This window comes from Cetorhinus maximus, chromosome 22, assembly GCF_964194155.1.
Source record: "Cetorhinus maximus chromosome 22, sCetMax3.hap1.1, whole genome shotgun sequence".
NCBI classification, from domain to species: domain Eukaryota; kingdom Metazoa; phylum Chordata; class Chondrichthyes; order Lamniformes; family Cetorhinidae; genus Cetorhinus; species Cetorhinus maximus.
This window is the reverse complement of record NC_135900.1, coordinates 6,498,252-6,523,962: the sequence shown is the minus strand read 5'-3', so window position 1 is coordinate 6,523,962 and position 25,711 is coordinate 6,498,252. Positions and strand designations below refer to the sequence as shown.

Sequence of the window (25,711 nt, the reverse complement as noted above, 5' to 3'; positions counted from 1 at the left end):
AGCTTCTCCAATCCCTCCACATAACTTTCTTCCCTGTTAACATCTTGGTAAGACTCCTTTGTACCCTCTCCAAGGCCCTGACATCCTTCTTAAAGTGTGGTGCTCAGAGCGGCACACAATACTCCAGCTGAGGCCTAACTAGCGATGCTTAAACATTTAGCAAGATTCCCTTGTTTTTTTAATTCAATGGCTCTATGTACAAGCCAACTATCTCATAACGCTTTCTTAACCAGCTTATCAACTTGCATTGAACTTCGCTGATGACATCGCTGCCTTGTTGGACAGCATAACGTGATTGCAACAGCTCATTAACTCAATTAGCAATCAGGCTGAGAGAACGGAACTCATCATAAACGACAAAAAAAAAATGATGACAGGAAATCACCAAACAACAGATCTGTATATCTATAATAAACAAAGTTGAGATCACAGAGGACTTCACCTATCTGGGCAGTTCCACTAATATCCAAGGAGCCATAGACAAAGGACTAATGCGAGAATAGGTTAAACATCGTTAGCTTTCAACCAACTAAAAAAAGATATGAAACAGTAAAAAGCTTTCCAGGAAAACAAAACTTATGTTCGACAGTGCGGACGTGCTCTCCACTCTCTCATATGTTGTCAAACTTGGAACCTGAAAACCTGCCAAGAGAGGAAACCAGATGCCTTTGATACCAGGTTGTGTCCAAAGGATTCTAGACGTATACCCAGTGGGGGTTTTATACCCAACACTGGAGTAAGAAAATGCTGAGAACAGCCTCCAATTTTATTCATCATCTATAAAAGATGGCTCAGCCGGCATGGCCACATCACCCGACTTCTGTCATCGTGTCTGCCCATCAGGTTATGCAATGGGCAGAGGGCGACCCTAGATGAATTGGTGCCAGACTGTCAGTCGAGAATTCCAGCTGGTCAACAGACTCTAGAGCGACGCGAGACCATTGGCTGTGGATAGGAGAGAACGGACGGGCTTTGTCTGCCTCATTCATCTCTAGACTCCGAAGCTACTAAGTCTAAATTAACAGCTTGTTCTGTCACCTTCAAGGGTCTGTAATTATGTACCCATGCACTATGTAATTATGACCATAAGTATTTGGGAGCTAAACTACATTTAAAGAACCAACATAGCACAGGTGGTGAATCAGACATTGCTCTCACACATGGATTAAGCTACAGAATACTCAGACTCTGAGAATGCTTTCTGCAACTTGCTGCTAAGAAGGACGTTAGTAAAGTCACACCCAGACTTATTCCAAAATCATGTAGGAGTGCTCCAGCTTCCAGTGAACAATCTCTCTCTTCCCAGTGCCTTACATGGTGCAAGTCGGGAACTCATTCCTAGGCAATCACATTATCCTGTAGAATTGGTTTAAAGGCAGTATTTGGTGAGAAGCAGGGAGTTCTCATGATGTACTGGCCAACGTTCCTCCTGCAACCAAGACAGCCAAAAGAAATCTTCACTTCTCAGTCACCTTATTGCTAAAGATTTCTACCTGTCAGCTGTGGCTCAGTTGGTAGCACTCTCGCCTCTGAGGCAGAAAGTTCTGGGTTTAAGTTCAACTTCAGACACTTGAACACAAAAATCAAGACTGGAAGTACTGCTGCACTGTTGGAGGTTCCATATTTTGGATGGTGCATTAAACTGAGGCCCCATTTGCCCTCTCAAGTGGATGCAAAAGATCCCATGGCAATATTTTGAAGAGGTGCAGGGGCGATATCCCTCAATCAGAAATCAGCATCACAAAAAACGGCTTATATAGTCATTAACACTTTGCTGTCTGTGGAAGTTTTCTGCGGACAAATGGGCTGCCGTGTTTCCGGCTTTACAACAGTGATTACACTTCATAAATACTTCATTAGCTGTAAAGCACTTTGAAACTTTTGGTGGCTGTGGAAGGCACTATATAAATGCAAGTCTTTCTTTTTAACTGTGGGGCAGAATGGCGAAATAATTCGTCGTGAGAAGTGCTTCGGAATATTTAAATGCAATAAGGTGTTGAATAAATTCAAGTATTTTATCACTGCTGCAGTGGCATTGGAAAGGAATAGACAGCCCATTGCATTAAACAGCTGAGATAAAAGTCTATCATCTGTTTAAACACGGAATTCACTGCAAGTGTCAACAGTAATATTTTAGAGTGGTAACTATATTATTCCATTAGTGTGGCGTTGGATGCACATTAAAGAATACTTGGAAATCAGTTTAACCATAATCATTGTGAAAATTAACAATCTTTTAAACTATTGCAAGCACTCATCTTGAAAGGGCTATGTGATTCATATGGGTGTCTTTTGCACACAAGTACTTTAAAATTCTATTTAGCTGGCATGTGGATTGATCTACTTTTTCTTAAGGACTGTATATATGAATAAAACATTTACACCAGAAGAAATGGGTTCAGTTTACCACACGCTGAATGCTTAAAAAGAGTTCTATGTTCCAACAACTAACTATAAAAACGCATCTCTTCAACTCTCGGCTGTAACTCAAACTCAGCCCAAACTGATACAACAGAATGTTCTGTCAACAGTGACTTATGCCATGTCAACTCAGCTCCCAACACGAAGATACCAACAGTTCCAGGACCATTTCTGCTCTCCGCCATCAATGATTTGGGTCCAGCGCCGCAGGGAATAGAAAAGGAATTTGAATATGATTTGAATAGGAGTCTTTTGATCATCTTCCCCTTGATCTCCTTCTGTGGCTCAATGTCAGATTTTGCTTGGTAACGCTCCTGTAAAGCACCTTGGGATGTTGCATTATGCAAAAGGCTCAACTATAATTACCAGTTATCGTAGAATGAACAACAGGTGGAACTTAATGCCAGTAAGTGTGAAATTATACATTCAGGTAAAAAAAAAAAATTAAAGTAATAATTATACTTTGAATAGGGGAAAGCTGGGTGATGTGGGTGGGCAGAGGGATTTTGGGGGTTTAGGTCCATGTCCCCAAGTTACTAAATGCATACCTCAGGTGGAAAGGGACATTAAAAAAGCTACTGAAGACTAGATTTTAAGGCATTATGGATAGGCTGCTAGAACCAGGGGCAAGGGTGCAAGGTTAAATGTAACAGATTTAGAAGAGAGGAGGAACATTTTCTTTTATACTGAGGGTTACAAGGCTGCAGAATTCTCGACTGGAGTTAGTGAATAAAGCAGAGACCATGTCAGCATTGAGAAATAGATTAGAGAGGGTCTTAAGGGAAAGAGGGAGAAAGGGAACAGAGTGGGCATGGGATTAGGGTAAACACCAACAAAACTGGAAGGGTCAAACAGCCTGTAACCTCTATGTAATTCACTCTGAGGCCTGGGCTGCTGTAATTGGATTAGTCTTCCAATTTTAGGTTAGCTACAATATTGCTGCAAAGAGGAAGACGCCCACCTGGTAGTTCCTGATGCTGCCAAATGTGGGAGCATCTATCATCCATGCATAGGCTGACATCTTAAAGATACTCTCTCAATTGGCTTCAATGTTCTGGCATATTGCATTGCGAAAGAAACAGAGGTAGAGATAAACAAACCTTATGGCTGCCTACAGTTTAACTCATGGGCAGATCAGTAAAGGCATGGAGGTAGAGTGCAGTTGCACCGACCAGGACATTGCCTCGCAATACCCCTGGGCCAGGTAGGGGCATTAGCACAGGGCAGTGAAACCACAGGCCACCCACGGACAGGAAAACAAGCAGGTGGACCCATAAATTCGGGAACTGTGCCATTGGCGTCAGGCCACCCACCCCAACCACAATTTTGTGGCAGCTGGGGGAAGTGTAGGGTGAGCTGCCTGCCCCAGGCCCAATTGAGGCCCTTAAGTGGGCAATTAATGCCCATTTAAAGGCTTCAGCCCACCACCACTCCGATACAACGGGCAGCAGGAGAGGCCTACGCCTAATGTATAGCCCGGCAGGTTCAACTCTGCTGACTAGTCGGTCAAAGTGGGGAGTCCATCCTTCCCAGGCCACCCGGGCCAATCGGAAGCCCTCCCCCACCCCAGCCCCAAACAGTTTTGCCCCCCTGCATCCACTCTCCAGCCAACCCGACACCAGCAAGATCTTGGACTTATCTGGGTTTGGGGGCATTCATAGTTCCTCTTCCTCCTGGGTCTTCTAAAACACCAGCAGTGGCCATCGATCCTGGTGTCCGGCAGCTCAAAGAGGCAGGGCTCCCTCCAAGAGACAGATGGAAGTCCCGCCTCATATCAATTAAAGGGCCGTCGCCCAAAAGCTTTAAGAGGGGCTAGCTGGCCTAGCGAAGGCGGGCTCACCTCTGAACTTTATACTGTGGGGGGGGGGTCCACCTTCAGCATATAATCCAGCCCTATGACTGACTTTGTGTCGCGACTTGCATCCACTGGAAAATGTAGTAGAGATGTTCAAAACTCAGTTTGGATCCTTAGAGATTGGGAAGAGTTGCATTCAATGAGTTTGGGCCAAATTCGAACCCAGGACCTTACAATAAAGGTGATGTTCAGGACAGACTTGGTCACGGATTCCTGGATATGTTAGATGCTCAACGGAACAAGCCACTGTTTAGCTACTTCAATACGCTCTCAGTAAGCTAATAGCAACTGTAAAAATGCTCAGTGTAGTGTAGGACTAAGTAGGAGTTGCTTACCATTTAGAAATACAATGAACACATTTGGGTATGAAAGCTCTTCCCCACAAAGCAGATTTACATCTTCAACACCCAGATTAAAAGCAAGTTTGATTATGGGCCCATCCTCCATATCTGTCGTGATGTGTGTCATCAACGCCAAATTCTTCACCAAACCACAAGCCTGTAACGAGATCGAAACAAAAACAATTACTTTAAAACATAAAACACAAATCGATCACTTACTTTGTGAAGGAGTGCAAGCATGGTCCAGGACCAAGATGCCTTGGGCTGCAGAAAGGTTCAGGAAACTTCCAGCCCCTTTGTTAAACAGCCTGGATAGCTAAATTTAGTTGCCCATTCTTAATGTTTAGTAGGCGCTCAAGTGAAGAACTATCACAGACATGGGCCAAATGGTGCCTCTTGTGCTGCATCATTCTAGGATTCTACAAAAAAGGGTCATTTTAGAAATCTGGACTCCTGGTTGCAGACCTAAAAATCAGGGAGCAAACATCAGAATTCAGGCGGCTGACCACAATTTTGCAACCATTAGGATGAAAATTAGATAAGTGCATGAGGGAAAAAAAGAATTGAAGGATATGTTGATAATGCGGCAAAGAGACCAAGGGTAATGCATCTAAGTTTGCTGATGATACAAAGCTAGGTAGGAATGCAAGCTGTGAGGAGGATACAAAGAGGCTGCAATGAGATATAGACGGGTTAAATGTGTGGACAAGGTGGCAGGTGGGGGAATGTGGGGAAGTGTAAGGCTATTCACTTTGGTCGTAAGAATAGAAAATCAGAATATTTTTTACAATGTGAGAAACTTGTAAATGTTGGTATTCAGAGGGACTTTGGTGTACTTGTACAAGGAACTCAGTTAGCTTGCAGGCGCAGCAAGTAAAGGCAAGTGGCATGTTGGCCTTTATTGCAAGGGAACTGGGCTACAAGGATAAGGAAGTCTTACTGCAATTGCACAGGGCTTTGGTGAGACTATTCTTGGAGTACTGTGTGTAGTTTTAGTCTCCTTAGCTCAGGAAGGATACACTTGCATTGGAAGCAACACAGTGAAGGCTCACTAGGTTGGTACCTGGGATGAGAGGGTTGTCCTACGATGAGAAACGGAGTAAATTTAGCCTTTACCCTTTGAAGAACAAGAGATGATCTCGTCAAAACATACAAGATTCTGAAGGGGCTTGACAGGGTCGACACCAAAAGGTTGTTTCCCTGAATGGGGAATCTAGAACATGGAGAAACAGTCTCAGGACCAATCATTTAGGACTCAAAGCGTTGTGAATCTTTGGAATTCTCTACCCCCACAGCGTTGGGGATGCTCCGTCATTGAATATATTTAAGGCTGGGATCGACAGATTTTCGATCTCTCGGTATCAGGGAATAGGGGAGTAGGCGGGAAGTGGAGTTAAGGCTGAGGACTAGCCATCATCGTATTGAATGGCGAAGCAGGATCGAAGGACCGAATGGTCGTCTCCTGCTCCTATTTCTTCTGTTCTAATGTGAGATGAAGGTGGGAGGAGGTTTGGATGGACTGAATGTTGGGCTGAATGACCTGTTTGTGTATATTCCATGTAATTAATCAAGGAGAGCACGGCTTGAATACTTGATGTGCACTCCCAGCAGGTGAGTCTCCACAGCAGGAGTGTGAAAGCACACAACTACCTCTCATATCCTTACTATACAGTCAACTATCTACAGGTCTACTTTGATAAAGGACTTCACTGAATCCAATTCAAAGCAATGAGCAAACTCTACCATACATACGGTGACCTCCTCAAAGTGCATTGGCTATAATTCAGAAGGAAATTAAGAATGTAGGTGCAGTCATACTTCAGTAAAGTCACTTTGCACACAGAATATTCATTTAGTCACTTCTTCCTGACCATATCATCATGAATAAATGTGCAAAATCCAAGTAATCATAGAATCTTAATGCACAGGGGGCAGGCATTTGGTTTCATTGGCTTGTGCTGGCTCTTTGAAACAACTGTCCAACTATCCCCACTCATTTGCTTTTTCCCATTAATCCTGTAATCCTTTTTTACCCTTCAAGTGATGTTGCATTAACAATATCAGTGGGTATGAGAATTTTCCAAATAACACACAGCATTAAAAATCTCAAAGTTAGAATATTTACCTCTCCTTCAGGAGTGTCTGAAGGGCACAGCATCCCCCATTGTGATGGCTGAAGTGACCTCGGACCACTCACTTTCCTGGTCTTTTCAAACTGAGAGGAGATCCTGGTCATCATACCCAGAGCAGCGATATAGGACAATCGAGACAACACCTGGGTCACCCCTTGACGGTCCATTTTGAACCTTTTGAGAGACCAGTTCCCCTGCAACAGACAAAACTTTGAGAACTGGGTCTTAGAGGCAATATTTCAAGATAAGGCCTCAATTATCAGCTGGGAGAGGAAGCAAGCAAATTGTAATAAAAAATACAATGCAATCAAACACTAAGATATCACTTTCTATAACAGTGGATAATTCCTCAGGTAATGAAGCAGTCCATATCTTTATGCAGCAAGAAACTTGCAACATTAAGTCTTGCGTTTCTCAGAAGCCGAGGATTCCTCCCATCCCCCCACTGTGGTTGACAGGGCCCTCTACTGTGTCCATCACATTTCCTGCACTTCTTCTCTCAACCCTTCTCCTCCCTCCCAGGACAATGATAGGGTCCCCTTTGGGGATATTGGGAGCAGGCAGGAAAGTAGAGTTAAGGCCGAGGATCAGCCATGATCGTTTGAATGACGGAGCAGGCGCGACCCAGCTTTCACATTCAATGGATCATTTTCCGTCTTTTCTGCCATCTCCAGCATGTTGCTATCACCGGACACATTTTCCCCTTTCAGCATTCTGAAGGGACCGTTCCCTCCATATCTTGGTCGACTCCTCTTTCACCCCACCACCCTTCCCCCTTCCCACATCAACTTGCTATGCAAATGCAGGAGATGTAACATCTGCCCTTTCACCTCCTCTCTTCTCAATGTCCAAGGCCCCAAACACTTCTTCCAAATTAAGTACTTAATTTACGAGTACTTCATTCAATTTAGTATACCGTATTCACTGTTCACATTGTGGTCGCCTCTACGATGGGAGAACAAATGCAGACTGGTTGCCCGCTTTGCAGGACACCTCCTTTCAGTCCGCAAGCACGACCCCGAGCTTCCAGTGGCCTGTCATTTTAATTCTCCATCTTGCTCTGACACTGACATCTCTGTCCTCAGCCTGCTGCACTGTTCCAGTGAAGTCCAACACAAGCTCGAGGAACAGCCCCTCATCTTTCAATTAGACCCCTAACAGCCTGCTGGACTCAACACTGAGTTCAACAATTTCAGGACATAAGCTTTGCTCCGCCATTTGTTTCCTTTCTTGGCATGTTTTAGTTTTTTTGTTTTATTTTGCTTTCAGACAGTAGCACATCTGCTTGAGGCACATTTTTTGTTTCTGTTTTTTTTTCTTGCCCCATCACCGTTCCCTTTGGCCCGGTAAGACCAACTCTTCTGTCATTCAGTCTATCCCGTCTTCCATCCTGTCACAGACCTTCCTTTTGTCCTTGACCCAAACCCATTACATAGCTAACTTTTCCCAGTTCTGATGAAAGGTCATCGATCTGAAATGTTCACACCGTTTCTCTCTCCACGCCTGACCTGCTGTTTCTATTATTTCAGGTTTCCAGCATCCGCAGTATTCTGCTTTTCCAGAATTTTTGGAAGTGGGTGTCACTGGCAAGTCGGCATTTATTGCCTATCCTAGTTGCCTTGAGGTGGTGGTGAGCAGCCTTCTTTAAAAAAAATTGACACCACAGAGTAACTTGTTCGGCCACTTCTGAACGCAAAACCATCAAACACTTCTAAACAAGGCTGAGAAATAAAACATAATTCAGAAACAACTGTAGACTTCACAGAAGTGCTTACTGTTGAGATGGCATTAACCATGCCATTCGTGATCTGGTCTTGCCGCATATGTTTCACGACATCAAACTGGGCTGCTCGCTGCTTGGGGATGATCTGGTCCGCAATCTTCTTCAACTCTGAATTGAACTTTTTGAACAAGTCTTCAAAGAGCAGAGAGAGAAGCTGTGGAACGGGAGAGGAAGGAATAAAAGGGGGAGTTGGAGTTAAATAGGAGAGAGGGATGTAGAATCCGTGATAACATTCACATCAGGTTTTACTTTTGGTTTCAATAAATCTGGTAATGCTTTGGAATTAATTCATTCATCTGCAAACATCTCATCAGTGGCATTTAACATACATGAAAAACAATTACATATTTAATATAGAAATTAAGCTTCCTGAATATACCATCACTAATTAGTTTAATGTCAGGGAATTCTAATTAGGTACCTTGAGATCCCCATTTATCTTTGAAGCCTTCCGAGTGCCAAATTCTCCTTTCACACAATCTCGTTGTGAATTTAAAGACAGGAGGGCAGATTTAATTACATTATCAGAGAGGGTAGGATTAGACAATCTCCAAAGTCAACGTTTTATTCTTTAGTCGCCGGGGAAATCCCTTGCTTTCCAGGGTGCCCAGATTTTGGGACCGTTCCATATCTCTCACCAACAAAGCAAGCAGCATTAGGGACAAAAACTGACGACAAAGAATAGAGGGAATAATGAACACATTAAAAACACGGAATATTAAGGTGAAAGATTAAGCCGGAAAACTGGCAGGTTTTACAAACACCTCCACTGGCTCAAAGCCTACCAAATCTCAAGTGGTGATGGGCTTAGGGCGGTACTATGGAACTGAACTGACTGTTAGCTGCTCCACTCTTATCTACAAGCCAATGCAGATTCAGATTTCCTCTCATCCCATGTGGTGTGGAATTAAAACCCATTGTCTCCACGATTTTGAACACAGCGTTCTTTGTCTCATTACATTCCCAATATAGAAGCTATGCCTTCTTCTTTGGTGCATTCATTACAGTCCTCATAAGTTAACTTTCTCAATTACTCAGGGATAAGGGAAGTTTGCAATCTAACTTCAAAACCTAGATACTTTGAAGCTAACTGGCATAGACTGTCACCAGTGAAAATTATTATTTAAATAGAGATATAAATAGTAAATTCTACCAGTGTATATTGGAATGAAATATTTAGCCATCCTGTTAGATCCAGGTGAGCTACAGCTAATGAAGTTTATCAGTTTGACCAATTTATATTCACTGACGAACCCTATCTTCTTTTCTCTCATGCTCTGACCTCTCTATGTACCTCACGTGGTTGAGGGCAGAAAGGATGGGCGAGAGGGGTAGGACTGGCCTTCAACAGGAACACTTTGAACCTACTGCCAGGGTGTGTGTGAGCATGTGTGAACGTGAACAATGGCAACTGTGGGGTGACTCTCCCCACAAGAGGAATAGCCAGGTAATTCCGAGCTATTCCTTAGCACGTGCAGCCATCCAACTGAGGCTCGTTATCATGCAGGAGGAGGCAATTTAGATTACACGCATTGGTTTGGGGGTGGGGGGGGGGAGGTTAGGAGGGTGAGCATGCATCAGGGGGTGAGGAGGGGTTGGCATGGGTCAGGATTGGAGCCGGGGTGGGGATCGGGTCCTAATACGTAAGCGCAGTGGAAATCGGAATATGGTGGTGTCAGGGCTCGGGCTGAGAGTGTGTCGGGTGAGGGTGGGGGGGGCGGAAACAAGTTCGCTGGGTAGGGGCTAAAAAATATAAATAAATCGGGGTTGGAGTGTGATGAGGAGGTGGAGAGGTTTGCGTGGGGGAAGGGCAGCTTTAGTTTGCCACAAGGGATTTTGGATTGTGATTGCGTGGAGTAGCCTGGATTGTGTGTGTCCACCAGGTCATGACGTAGGATATTTATGCAGTGAGTGTACAAGGTGGACAACTTACACCTTAGCAGGACCGGCACCAATGTCCTCGCAGGGAGATTTGCTAGTGCTGTTGGGAAGGGTTTAAACCAGCTTAGCAGGGGGATGGCAACCCGAGAGGGAATTCAGATTGGAGAGAAACAAAGCTGATAATGGTAGGAAGAAAAGTAATAAGTAAAATGGGAAGCCAGTGGAAACAAAGGCCAGCATCAAATAGGGTCAAAAAATGGAAAAATGTTAAAAAGGCAAAATTAAAGGCACTCTATCGGAATGAACGCAGCATTCGCAATAAGGTAGAAGAACTGACGGCAGAAATAGTGAATGGCTATAATCGAATTGCCATTATGAAGACATGGCTGCAGGGTGACCAAGACTGGGAACTGAATAGTCAAGGGTGCTCAACATTTAGGAAGGACAGGCAAAAAGGAAAAGAAGGTGGGGTAGCGCTGTTAATAAAGGATGAGATCAGTACATTAGTGAGAGAGGAGCTTAGATTGGAAGATCAAGATGTAGAATCAGTTTGGGTGGAGCTAAGAAACAGCAAACATTTGTAGGAGTTGTTTATAGGCCACTAAACAGTAGTGGCAACATAGGGCATGAGATAAATCAGGAAATTAGGGGTGCATGTAACAAGGGCAATTCAGTAATCATGGGGACTTCAATTTACTTATAGACTTGGTGAACTTAATTAGCACTAAGATAAAAGCTTTTTACTTAGTTCTGTTGAAGAGTCATACGGACTTGAAACGTTAACTGTGTTCCTCTCTGCAGATGCTGCCAGACCTGCTGAGTTTTTCCAGGTATTTTTATTTTTGTTTTTAATTAGCACTAACGCTGTGAAGGGTGAATTCCTGGAATGTATACGAGATGGTATTCTAGAACAGTAGGTTGAGGAACCTATTAGGCAACAGGCTATTTTGGATCCAGTATTATGTAATGAGAAAGGACTAATTAATAATCCCATTGTAAAGGAGCCTTTGGGAAGTGTGACCAAAATATGATAGAATTTTACATTAAGTTTGAAAGTGGTGTAGTTCAATCTGAAACTCGGGTCTTAAATCGAAACAAAGGAAACTACAAAGGTGTGAGGGATCAACTAAAAAGTATGGTGGCAGACAGGCAATGACTAGCATTTAAAGAATTAACACATGGTTCACAACTAATATACATTCCTTTAAGGAACAAAAACCCATCAGGAAAAATGATTCACCTGTGACTAACAAGTAAAGTTAAAGATTGTATTAGATCAAAGGAAGAGGCTTATAAAGTTGCCAAAAAAGTAGTACGCCTGAGGATTGGGAGCTTTTTAGAACTCAGCAAAGGAGGATCAAGAAACTGATAAAGAAAGGGAAAATATAAAATGAGAGTAAACTGGGGAGAAACATGAAAACGGACTGTAAAAGCTTCTACAGGTATGTAAAAAGGAAAAGATTAGCAAAGGCAAATGTGGACCCATTACAGGCAGAGGCAGGAGAATTTATAATGGGGAAAGAGGAAATGGCAGAGAAACTGAACAAATACTTGGTGTCTGTCTTCACCGAGGAAGATACAAAAAACCTCCCAGAGATACTAGAGAACCAAGAATAAGGAACTGAAAGAAATTAGTAATGATGAAAAAAAATCTAGTACCAGAGAAATTAATGGGACTGAAAGTTGATAAATCTCCTGGACTTTATGATCTACATCCCAGAGTGTTGAAAGAGGTGGCTGTAGAGATGGTGGATGTATTGGTGGTCATCTTCCAAAATTCTATAAATTCTTGAATGGTTCCTGCAGATTGGGAGGTCACAAATGAAACCCCACTATTTAAGAAAGGAGGGAGAGAGAAAACAGGGAGCCACAGATCTGTTAGCCTGACATCAGTAGTAGGGAAAATGCTAGAATCTATTATAAAGGGTGTGACAACAGGACACCTCGAAAGTAATGGTAGGATTGGGCTAAATTAACATGGATTTATGAAAGGGAAATCATGTTTGACAAACCCATTGGAGCTTTTTGAGGATGTAACTGGCAGAATAGATAAGGGGTACCAGTGGGTGTGGCGTATTTGGATTTTCAGAAGGCTTTCGATAAGGTCCTGCATAAGAGGTCAGTAAACAAAATTAGAGCACGGGATTGGGGGAAATATAGTGGCATGGATTGAGAATTGGTTAACGCACAAAAAATAGAGAATAGGAATAAATAGGTCAGTCTCAGGCTGGCAGGCTGTGACTAGTGGGGTATTGTAAGGATCAGTGTTTCTGATCCCAGCTATTCATAATCTATATCAATAATTTATGTGGGGAGCAAATGTAATATTTCCAAGATTGATAACAACATAAAACTAGGTGAGAATGTGAGTTGTGAGGGGGATGCTAAGAGGCTTCGAGGGGATTTAGTAAGGCTAAGTGGGCAAGAGCATGCATGGTGTTGGGGGTAGTATATTAGCATGGATAGAGGACTGGCTTACTAGAGTTAGGATAAGGGAGGCATTTTCAGGATGGCAGCCTGTAACTAGTGGAGTGCCACAGGGATCAGTGCTGGGGACACAATTATTTACAATATATATTAATGACTTGGATGAGGGAAATGAATGTAACATCGCCAAGTTTGCGGATGACACAAAAACAGATGGGAAGGCAAGTGGTGAGGATGACACAAGGAGTCTACAGAGGGATATAGACAGGTTAAGTGAATGGGCAAAAACTTGGCAGATGGAATATAATGTGGGAAAACGTGCGTTTATGCACTTTGGCAGGAAGAACAGAGGAGCTGAATTTTATCTAAATGGAGAAAGACTGCAGAAAGCTGCAGCACAGAGGGATTTGGGGGTCCTCGTGCATGAATCCCAAAAAGCTAACATACAAGTTCAACAGGTAATAGGGAAGGCAAATGGAATGTTGGCCTTTATTTCAAAGGGAATGGAGTATAAAAATAGGGAAGTCTCACTAAAACTATACAAGGTACTAGTTAGACCGCACCTAGAATATTGTGAACAATTTTGGTCCCCTTATCTAAGGAAAGATTGGCATTGGAGGTATCCCAGAGAAGGTGCATTAATCCCGGGTATGGAGGGATTTTCGTATGAGGAGAGGTTGAGTAGGTTGGACCTGTACTCATTGGAGTTTAGGAGAATGAGAGGTGACATTATTGACACACATAAGATTCTTAGGGGGCTTGACAGGGTAGATGCTAAGAGTTTGTTTTCCCTTGTGGGAGAGTCTAGGGCCAGAGGGGTATAATCCAAGGTAAGGGGTCACTCATTTAAAACAGAGATGAGGGGGAATTTCTTCTCTCAGAGGGTAGTTAATGTGTGGAATTCTTAACCACAAAGGGCTGTTGAGACTTGGTCATTAAGTATATCCAAGGCTGAGATAGTCAGGTTTTTAATGAGTAAGGGAATCAAAGGTCATGGGGAAAAGGCAGGAAAGTGGAGTAGAGGATCATCAATCTCATTGAATGGCAGAGCAGACTCAATGGGCAGAATGGCCTATTTCTGCTCCTACGTCTTAAGGTCTTATGATGGAATATAATGTGGAAAAATGTGAAGTTATCCACTTTGGCAGGAAAAACAGAAATGCAGAACATTTCTTAAATGGTGAGAGATTGGGAAGTGTTGATGTCCAAAGGAGTCTCCAGACACTTGTTCCTAAGTCACTGAAAGCTAACAGGCAGATGCAGCAGCAATTAGGAAGGCTAATGGTTTGGTGGCCTTTATTGCAAGAGGATTTGAGTACAGGTGTAAAGATATCTTGCTGAAATTGTATACAGCCTAGGTGAGACCACCCCTACAGCAGTGTGTACAGCTTTGGTCTTCTTACCTAAGGAAGGATTTACTTGCCACAGAGGGAATACAACAAAGGTCCACTGGACTGATTTGTGGGATGGTGCAATTTTCTTACGAGGAGAGATTGAGGCGACTGGGCCTGTATTCCTTAGAGTTCAGAAGAATGAGAGGTGATCTCATTAAAACAAAACATTTTTAGGGCTTGACAGGTAGATGCAGGAAGGCTGTTTCCCCTGGCTGGGGCTCAAGTACCAGGGGCCACTGTCTCAGAATAAGGGATAGGCCATTTAGGACTGAGATGAAGAGGAATTTCTTCACTCAAGGGGCGGTGAATCATTGGAATTCTCTATACCAGAGAGTTGTGGAAGCTCAGTCATTGAGTATGTTCAAGACAGAGATTGATAGATTTCTAGATATTAAACACATGAAATGATAGGGGGATTACGCAGGATAATGAGGTAGAAGATCAGCCATGATCTAGCTGAATGGCAGAGCAGGCTTGAGGCGCCAAATGGCCTACTCCTTCTCCTACTTCCTATGAGCCAAAAAAGTACTCTTTTCCCCTCGCCTCGCACAGAATTTACAGTGCAGAAAAAGCACAAAATTAGAGCACATGGGATTGGGGGTAATATACTGGGAACTGGTTAATGAACAGAAAATAGGTCTATGCCAGTATGCTGAGGAAAATAGGCGCAAATTTACTAATACTAGATAACAGGATTCTTACTCCTTATCTCAATCCAAGGCCATCAAGTAAAACTGACCTGGTATAAAATCGGTGAAGTACAGCAAAAAGCGATCTCTACACTTTCTCAACATAGCTCAAACCCAACTTCAGGAACAAGTGTGACATTTTCACCTCTTACGCTGATTGGCTAGTAAATGGGGCTGTCAACTTACACACAGCATCAGGACACTGAGCTGTATGCCCTTGTGAATCACTTTGGGATGGGCTGAAACACAGGATTCAAAGGAAATGACTGCTTTACAAAAGACCATCCAAACAGGAATGGGAAAATAATGACCACACAAGGGAAAGAGTAAAAGGAGGTGGAAGAAACATGAGGCACCAAACTCACCTGTCCAGCCAACTCCAGACGCTTGTTGCCGTAATAATCTCGGTCATCCACTTTGTTTGCTCCTTGGGCTAGAATCACCCTGCGTACCATGACGGCTGTGTAGATGCACTTTGCACGGAAGTTGAATTCTTTGACCTATGGAGGAAGAACAAGCCTCCATTTATATAGCATCCTGTGGATGTTTTAAAGTGCTTAGAACAAAAGAGTTACTTCTGAAGTGCAGCCCTCATTTGAAAATAATTGTGGACATCAAGGGGCCACAAAATGCAGATGAGATGAATTATGAGTTTGAAGCATATAGCACGGAATAAGGCCATTCAGCCCATCATAAGGGAGCTACCAATTAGTCCTACTCCTCTCTCTGCTCTTTTCCCCACAGCACTGCAATGTTCTCCCCTTGATGCATTTATCCAGTTTCCTCTTAAAAACGATTAAACCTGCTTCCACTACCCTTTCAGAGAGAGCACTCCAGACCATACCTTGCTGCGTAAAAATAAATTCTCATTACCCCAGTCTGATTCTCTACCCAATTACCTTAAGTTTGTGTCCTCTGATTACTGACCCATCCATCACTGATGTCAATTTCTCCCTATTTACTCTCCCAAAACCCGTGTTTTTAATTACGGGCAGAATGTTGATCAGGATGGAGGAATGTGCTCTTCTGCTTTGGTAACTGAGTGCCACTCAATACATGCCATCAATCTGCGCCAAAGGTCTTCATTGCAATGATCAGTGACAGTAAAATAATGCAGAGCTGCCTAGACAAGCAATAGTAATATTTTCACAATTTATAGAGGAATGGTCTGACCAGTGAAAATATTTATCATGATTAATAATAATGTGTACAATGCAAGAGGGAGGGGGGGTCATAGGGACGATTTTCTTTGCCCCTAAAGTTATATGCACCCTTCGCCCCCAGAAATGTCACTGTGTGAAAACATAAACACTCCGTTTATTATACAGTCTGCTCACCGTCAAAAGTCCTGGTTAAGTTCTGATGCATTTGCAGCTCCACGCACACTTCAGACAGCATGCATGATTCATATTACTAGTTTTAAATTACTGCCAACATAAATTTTTGTTTAACGTAGAGCCTGGGGATGAATTTTAGAATTTGTGGGGGGGGCGGGGTTTGGGAGTGTGATGCGACCAATTCTTTTTGATTGCATGAGCTCTTTAATTTTTTTTTGTACGGCCAATTTACAGGCAGCAATTTAAAGGGGCTGACCTGTGCATGAGCAGTGGGGGGGATAGTCTGGCTGCTGTACAGCGGCGCACCCTTGAGGAAACACGGGTCTGGACTCAACTTCAAATGGGCTAAAATTCGAGTATTCTCCAGCAAAAAAATGCTGACAGTGAAAGCTTTACAAAGCAATGGATTTTAAACAACCTATTGCCAGAGCTTTATTTGGAGAAGTGGCACTAGCTCTTCCTAGACAAAATTAATACAAAGCCCCTCTCAGATGGTCATTAGTATGTGGAATGCTCTTTCCCATAAAGCAAAGGAGGCTGGGTCATTGAATTTATTCACAGTGGAGCTAGGAACGTTTTTGATAGATGAGAGAGTCACAGGTTATGGGGGGCAGACAGCAAAGTGGAGTTGAGACCACAACCAGATCAGCCATGATCTTATTGAACAGCAGAGCAAGCTTGAAGGGCTGAATGGCATATTCCTGCTCCTAAGTCCTAGGTTCCTATATAGGGCTAAGCTATATGAAACAACAATTTGCAGCAAAATGTCCCAAGGGGTTTCACAGGAGTTTGATCAAACAAAATTTTGACCCAAAGCCACATAAAGGTTCAGCTGACCAAAAGCTTGTTCAAAAAGGTAGATTTTAAGAAGTCACTTAAAAGGAGGAGAGAGGTCAAGGGGTTTTGAGAGGGAATTCCAGAGCTTAGGGCCCAGCCAGTTGATATTATGGTAACCAATGGTGTAGCAGTGAAAATCAGGAACATGCAAGAAGCCAGAATTGGAGGTGCACAGAGATCTCGGAGAGGTGCACAGAGATCTCGGAGAGGTGCACAGAGATCTCGGAGAGGTGCACAGAGATCTCGGAGAGGTGCACAGAGATCTCGGAGAGGTGCACAGAGATCTCGGAGAGGTGCACAGAGATCTCGGAGGTCTGCAAGGCTACAGAAAATTGTAGGTAGGGGCGAGGCCATGGAGGGACTTGAACAGGAGCAGGAGAATATTGAAATCAAGGCATTATCAGACCATGAGCCAGCGCAGGTCAACAAGGTGATGGGTGAACAGTACTTGGTGCGAGTTAGCTCATGGACAGCAGAATTTTGGATTAGTTCACACTTACAGAGAGCAGAATGTGGGAGGTTGGTTAGATGAGCTTTGGAATAATCAAATTTAAAGGTAACAAAGGCATGGATGAAGATATCAGTAGGTGAACCAAAATCAATTTCTGATCTGCACTACCAACCTCTAGGGAAATGGTTCTATACTGCAGTTGGCTTGTGCTGTCCTGGAACTACAAGAAGGAGCATCAACAAACAGCTGGGTGCCTGACTCTTTCCCCAGGCAGGTCCTCATCAACAAATGGGATTCAGGGACATTAGAAATGCACCAAGGGAATACTAGGGGAATAGGAGGGCTGGATGGGCTCAAAAGTCTTAACCAGCCTGAAACTGTTTACCACGTTACTATACATACACCTTAGGAAATGTCATTAAACAGTGATAAAAGAGAAGGCGGGCGTATCATGAATTAAGATGCGGCCGACCTCATCAAGTCTAAGTCTTTTCAAAAGGGGCCAAAAAAGTTATTGCTTTATTCATGTTGTAATGGAAAAGCGCAGGGACCATTTCAATTGGTTAACTGTAATCTGCTGCCGATTGGTAGTAGAATGTGTAACTATGGGAACATTTGCCACATTGCAGAATTGTCCACAATGTGTAAGGAAACAGCTTCAGTACCTGAATCATCGTAGCAGCTTTGTTTCACTCATACAGGGAAATAAAATAGCCCAATAAAAAGAGAGCATGTGCTGACTGTTGTAACCATGTATAATAGAGAGATTGAAATATAGACATATATTTGCCCAGAGGGTACGTCACAAGAGACTTGTAAAAGTGAAAGCTGGAGATTAAGATAGTGCTGTCAAACCGACTGAATGAAAGAAAGAGTATTGTCACACTCCTTGGATATTAGAGGATTTATCAAGTTTAAACTGCAAACAGAAATAATGCTAGTTATTTGGCCCACTTGTTTTTTTTATAAACTTGCTAAATTTAGCTTTTCTATTAAATAAATGGTAATGGGGTCCAAACTGTTTTTGACATTAGCTTCTGAAATATTAACAAGCAGAGGATTGAACTTTATTCTTAATATAAATCCACCTTAAAGAGAAGATTACTAATGACAGAGAGAAGAGAGGAAACTTTAATGCCAGAAATCTGAACCCAAAACTGAAAACTCTGAAAAAACAGGCAACAAATGTCAGGTGAACATTTCAGATGTCATCTCTTCATTAAACTTCATCCATTCTAACAAAAGGGCCTCATGCAGCATCTGAAAAGGTGTGGGGTCAGGACCAGATAAGGTTTAAGCATCCGTCCTTTGTCAGAACCATAAAAAAGGCTTGCATTTATATAGTGCCTTTCATGACCACCAGCTGTCTCAAAGCACTTTACATGCAGCCACTTAATTAATTCTGAAGTGTAGTCACCGTTGTAGTGTAAGAAACTTGAGGGCAATTTGCACACAGCAAGCTCCCAAGAGCACAGGATTTAGAACAGGAATAGCCATTCGGCCCCTCAAGCCTGCTCCATCACTCAATAAATTCATGGCTGACCTGACTGTGGTCTCAACTCCACTTTACTGTCCATCCCCCAGAACCCTTTACTCCCTTGGCCAACAAAAATCTAACCAGCTCAGCCTTGAATATATTCAATGACCCAGCAAAAAAGCGACATGATAACTACCAGGTCATCTGTTTTTTGATATTGGCTGAGGGGTAAATATTGACTGGAGTAACTCCCCTGTTCTTCTTCAAAATAGTGCCATGGGATCTTTGATACCCACCCCGAGAGGGTAGACAGGGCCTCCTTCACATCTTGTCTGAAAGATGGCACCTCCGACTGTGCAACACTCCCTCAGTACTGCACTGGAGTGCCAGTTTTGATTTTTGTGCTCAAGTCCTGGAGAGGGACTTGAATCCAGAATCTTCAAGAGACGAGCGTACCACCATCTGAGCCACGGCAGTAGGGTCTCCATCTAAAAATGAGCCCACCTGCTGTGTAAATCCAGCACCGTCTGTTTTTATTTCAATCTGAACACAGGTAGGTTTGCTCCAGTTGCCACCACCTAGACCGTCCACACTAACCACAGGCGCTGCCTATATGGGGAGAACGAGGCTATCCATTTACCATCACCGCAGGAGTCGATTACAAAAGGTGCTGCTTACAACATATTAATCGCAGCGAAGAGGGAAAAAAAGCCACTTTGCATTTTCTAAAATTACAGATACCCTTCATTCGGGACGTGACTGATCCAATTACACGCTCAAGGCTGCTTTCGTGCAAGATAGTTAATAGGAACGGGCCGAAAGCCAAGCTTAATATGGTGCCACAGAGAAGAAAGGAAACCCACATGACAGCAGTGTCCTGGATCTGACAGAGGGTCTCTGCTGTATTGTTTCAGCAGCTTTAATCATTTGCAATCCCCGCCCTGCGCCTGTGTACAAAATCCAGCCAACAGTTCACACACAATCCTCTGGAGAGGTTCTAGGGGGTTAATGTTCCTTTCTTAGAATCTATGACATAGAATGTCCAACATAGAATAAGGCCATTCAGCCCAACTGGTCTATCAGCATGTTTTTATTCTGCTCTACCCTCTCATTGAACCTCATCAGCATATCCTTCTATTCCTTTCTCCCTCGAGTATTCACCTAGCTGCCCCTTAGATGCACCCACGCCACTTGCCCCTAACCACTCCACGTGGTCGCAAGTTCCACTTTCTAACCACTCTGAGTAAAGAAGTTTCGCTGAGTTTCCTATTATAGCATCATAGCATGGCTATAGCACAGGAGGTCATTCAGCCCATTGTATCCATGCTGGCTCTCTCTGTAAAGATCAACTCACCTAGCCCCATACTTCCTCAACCTTGCCCCATAGCCCTGGAAATCATTTCTCTTCAGAAAATAATCCAATTCCCTTTAGAAAGCCACGACTGAACCTGCCTCCACCACAAATTTAGCAGTGCATTCCAGATCCTTAAATGCTTACTGCATAAAAAATTATTTTATTCATGTTGCCTTTGGGCCTTTGGCTAATCAACTTAAATTGGTATCCTATTGTTCTCGATCTTTCCACCTATGGGAACAGCCTCTCCCTATTCTACTGTGCCCTCATGATTTTGAATACCTTTATCAAATCTCCTTTTCTCTCAGGAGGATGGGAGTTATTTATTACTTACTTAGCTTATGTTTATGGCCCTGAGTTTTCATCCCCCCTACAACTGGGCACATCTTCTCTACGTCTACCCAATCGAATCCTTTTGTTATTTTAAACCCTCTATTAGGTCACCCCTCAGCCTCTCTTTTCTAGAGAAAACCCCCCTACCTGTACAAGCTTTCCCGATAAGACATAACCCCTCAATTCTGGTTAAATCTTTTTTGCACCCTCCCCGATGCCTCGGATGGTTTTTTCAGTTTACTGCGGAGGGCAGGTAAACACGTAAACAGCAAGTCACCCGCTCTGAGTACTGTGGATTGTATAAGCAAATACCAGCACTGCACAACCAGCCCTCTCCAGCTTGGCACGATGCTTACAGGGACGTGGGTAAGTACAGTCGACGCAAGCAGCTCCCGAGCCTCTTCCATCTTGGTTTTCTTCGGTCCTCCCCACATCCTTTGCCTGCGCACTTTATTCCCAATATACTTCAATGCCTGCAAGACAGAGGGAAGGAGCTGAGCCATGCTGAATGAAATCATATTACACAATGGCACTGCTAGATGAACAAGGCATGAGAAATATCTCACGATTAACAATGTTTAAGTTAAAAGCAACCCTTTCACTTACTGAATTTTAACATCAAGCTCTCTTCAGTTCACATTTCCAAGGCAAATTGACTTTGAACTATAGTATTGCGGCACATTACAAGATTCCAGAATTGGTTTTGCTCACTCCTGTTAAATCATTGTTAAAATATTTAAGGAGCAAAAAAAAAAGGACCACGCACTTTTGCACTAGGACTTTATTGAGGTCCAGGAATCGGTGTTTTCACTGTGTTTAGACAGCTGGTTATAAGATCAGGCATGCGAGGCTGCGTTTAAACATACACACCGAAGGGGCTGGGGTTTATTTCTGTAAAAGGCACACCTGCATCTGGGTGAAGATCTGGGCTTTCTGACACTCTTCCAGGCTCGGAGCGAAAGCAGACATCACGGGGTCCTCCGTACCAATCATTTGTACAATCTCCTGATCGCTCTCTACCCCCATAGCCTACAATAGGGGTGACAGACACCAGCAATATTAGCATTTTTTCAGTCGGCACTGTAACATTTGCTTATGGTAATGAGGTATTGTTGGTCGCATGAATTCAAAGCAAGGATTGGTGTTACTCTCACACTCTGTGCCATCTGGCTTTGGCGAGGAAGCTCTATTAGACTCAATACTGATTGCCTTTAAGGTATCCACAAATAAATAAGGGTGCATGTGCAGTTTATGAGAGGTCTCATATTCACTGTTCAGAAAACCTCATTTCAGTCTTGGCCATTAAAATGAAATCTTCTGTAGAGAGTTAAGAATAAAACGAGAAAAAAAAAAGGCGCAAATCACCTGTGACTGAATTGAAAACACTTCTGTCACAGGATTTCAGCATCAAAATGTAAAATATTTTTCAAGACGATGAGAGGCTTTGACAATGTAGAGAGAGAAAAAAATACTCCTCCAGACCTCTGGGTCAATAACTAGATCATAGATACAAATCACTGGCAAAATACCTGGAGGGGAGAGGAGGAGAATATTCTTCCTCAGAGTTCTTATGGTCTGGAAGGCTCTACCTGAAAAGGTGGTGGAAGCTGATTACGTAAATAATTTTAAAAGGGAGTTGGACGGGTACTCGAGGATGACGCACTTACAGGGTTAGGGACAAAAAAAAAATAATCAGGAAATGGGACTAAGCAGGACTCCTTTTTTCAAAAGCCAGCACAAGTACAGCAGGTTGAATGGCCTCCTTCTGTGCTGTAAGTTACGATGATTCAATAAAGACCACCGTCTACTAGATTGTTCCTTTGGCTTTATTCCTCAATTCTACGCATTAGTATAAGGATGAAGTGATTCATCCTTACATTTCTCCAAACATGTGGAGCAGTCCAGCACCAAGCATTGCTTCACATGCTGCCTGATTATTAAAACCAGGAACAAACAATTTGGAAGACTGAAATCTAATTGCACTTTCTAAACTGGGGTGCATGTCAATTGTATGAATTCACACTAAACTAGTTCGTGTGCTAGCCAATTTTCCAGTTATTCACCGGGATACACCCCATATACTTTAATTTACTAAATTCTCTAAATGTTTAATAATGAGGTGAAAATCAGGTCTGAGCATATGAACATACGAATTAGGAGGAGTAGGCCACTCGGCCCCTCAAGCCTGCTCGCCATTCAATAAGATCATGGCTGATCTAAATATAACCTCAACCCCACATTCCTGCCTACCCCCGATAACCTTTTACCTCCTTGTTAATCAAGAATATATCTAGGTCTGCCTTAAAAATATTCAAAGGCTCCGCTTCCACTGCCTTTTGAGAAAGAGAGTTCAAAGACTCTCAACCCTCAGAGAAAAAAATTCTCATCATCATTAAATGAGCAACCCCTTATTTTTAAACAGTGACCCCTAGTTCTAGATTCTCCCACAAGAGGAAACATTCTCTCCATGTCTACCCTGTCAAGACCTCTCAGGATCTTAAAGGGTTTCAACCAAGTCACCTCTTACTCTCCTAAACTCCAGCGGATACAAACCTAGCCTGTCCAACCTTTCCTCATAAGGCAACCGTTCCAATGGAAGGGCTGGATACCATTAGCACTACCATTAGCAGTCCAGTTCAGTTTCTAGTCAATAGTAACCCCCAGGATGTTGATAGTGGGGGATTCAGTGATGGTAACGCCATTGAATGTCAAGGGGCGATAGTTAGATTCTCTCTTGTTGGAGATGGTCATTGCCTCATACTTGTGCAGCGCAAATGTTACTTGCCACTTGTCAGTCCAAGCCTAGATATTGTCCAGGTCTTGCTGCATTTGGACATGGACTGCTTCAGTATGTGATTTACGAATGTGAACATTATGCAATCATCAGCAAACATCCCCACTTCTGACCTTATGATGGAAAAAAGGTCATTGATGAAACAGCTGAAGATAGTTGGGCCTAGGACACTACCCAGCAGTGGTGTCCTGGAACTGAGATGATTGACTGCCAACAACCTCAACCATCTTCTTTTGTGCGAGGTATGACTCCAACTAGCGGAGAGTTTTCCCTTGATTCCCATTCACCCCAGCTTTGCTAGGGATCCTTGATGCCACACTCGGTCAAATGCGGCATTGATGTCAAGGTCAGTCATCCTCACCTCATCTCGGGAGTTCAGCTCTTTTGTCCATGTTTGAACAAAGGCTGTAATTAGGTCAGGAGCCAAGTTTTTTTTTTACTCATTCATGGGATGTGAGCTTTGCTGGCTGGGCCAGCATTTATTGTCCGTCCCTAAGTGCCCTTGAGAAGGTGGTGGTGAGCTGCTTTCTTGAACCACTGCAGTCCATGTGGTGTAGGTAGACTCACAGATCTGTTAGGGAGGGAGTTCCAGGATTTTGACCCAGCGACTGTGAAGGAATGGCGATATATTTCCAAGTCAGGATGAGCAGTGATTTGTAGGGGAACTTCCAGGTGGAGGTGTTCCCATCTATCGACTGCCCTTGTGCTTCTAGATGGTAGTGGTCGTGGGTTTGGAATGGCCTTGGCGGAACCCAAACTGGGCATCAGTGAGCAGGTTATTGCTAAGCAAGTGCCGCTTGATAGCACAGTTGATGACCCCTTCCATTACTTAATTGATGACGGAGAGTAGACTGATGGGGCGGTAATTGGCCGGGTTTGGTTTGCCCTGCTTTTTGTGTAAAGGGCATACCTAGTCAATTTTCCACATTGCCGGGTAGATGGCAGTGTTGTACTGGAGCAGCTTGGCTAGGGGTGCAGCAAGTTCTGAAGTACAAGTCTTCAGTACTGTTGCTGGAATATTGTCAGGGCCCATAACCTTTCACTATCCAGTGCCTTCAGCCATTTCTTGATATCAAGCGGAGTGAATTGAATTGGCTGAAGACTGGCATCTGTGATACTGGGTACCTCCGGAGGAGAAATCACAAGAACACTAGAAGTAGGAGTAGGCCATTCGGCTCCTCGAGCCTGCTCAGCTGTTCAATAAGATCATGGTTGATCTGATTATGACCTTTCCAGTTTCCTGCCTCCCTCGATCAAAAATCTGTCTAACTCAGCCTTGAATGTATTCATTCACTGACCCAGCAACCACTGCTCTCTGGGGAAGAGAATTCGAGGGGTTAATGACCTTCAGAGAAGAAATTCCTCCTCATCTCCATCGTGAACGGGAAATCCCCTTATTTTTAACTATGCCCCCCCTAGTTTTAGACTCCCCCAGGGAGACATCCTCTCACCATCTATCCTGTTAAACCCCCTCAGAATCTTTTATATTTCAATAAGATCACCTCTCATTCTTCTAAACGCCAATGAGCATGGGCCCAACCTGCTCAATCTTTCCTCATAAGATAAGTTCATTCCGGGAATCAGCCGCGTTTGCATAAACTTGGTTTGTATTTTTTCTGAATATAGGAGGTTGAGTCATGATTTAATGGAAATGTTTAAAATGTTAAAAGGGCTCAATCGGGTAGATATGAAATGTTTTCCTCTAGTGGGGGAATCCAGAACAGGGAATTCAATTTTAAAATCAGAGCTTTAAAATTAAACATCTTTGGATGTTCCATCAGTTTAAAGCATTATATAAAAGCAAGTTGTTGCTGCAGAGCTTGGTCACTTAAGTGTATGATTTCACACAATGGCTCGTGGGAGTTTGGAACTCTGTCCCCCAAAGGGCTGTGGATGCTGGGTGCCAAATGGAGCTTTCAAGACTGAGATCTCATCGACTCAGACAAAATGAGGCCATTCGGCCCATCATGTCCACGCTGATCAACAAAAAAATCTGACTACGCTAATCCCATCGACAGACCTTTGTTAGGAAAGGGGATTTATGGATCAAAGGTGGAGAAATGGAAATTGAGGTACAGATCAGCCATGACCCAAAGAACAGGTTTGAGGCTCTGAGTGGCCTACTCCTGCCCCTTCGGGCATTTCCCAGTAGCTGATTGTGAAACAGCACTGTTACCTCCCAACACCAAGTCATAGAGTATCACT

The 25,711-nt window shown here is 43.3% G+C and overlaps 1 protein-coding gene across 2 annotated transcripts in view; it reads right to left on the bottom strand.

Moving 5' to 3' along the window:
* Positions 1–25,711, bottom strand: part of polr3b (polymerase (RNA) III (DNA directed) polypeptide B) — a 97,893-nt gene that overhangs the window by 45,657 nt on the left and 26,525 nt on the right. For both annotated transcript variants that reach the window (XM_078567684.1, XM_078567685.1), the window contains 6 exons: positions 21,619–21,741; positions 21,069–21,185; positions 15,289–15,423; positions 8,525–8,686; positions 6,743–6,943; positions 4,612–4,774 (listed from right to left, as the gene is read on the bottom strand). In XM_078567684.1, coding sequence (XP_078423810.1) covers positions 4,612–4,774; positions 6,743–6,943; positions 8,525–8,686; positions 15,289–15,423; positions 21,069–21,185; positions 21,619–21,741 — 901 coding nt within the window. The remainder of the gene's footprint in view (positions 1–4,611; positions 4,775–6,742; positions 6,944–8,524; positions 8,687–15,288; positions 15,424–21,068; positions 21,186–21,618; positions 21,742–25,711) is intronic.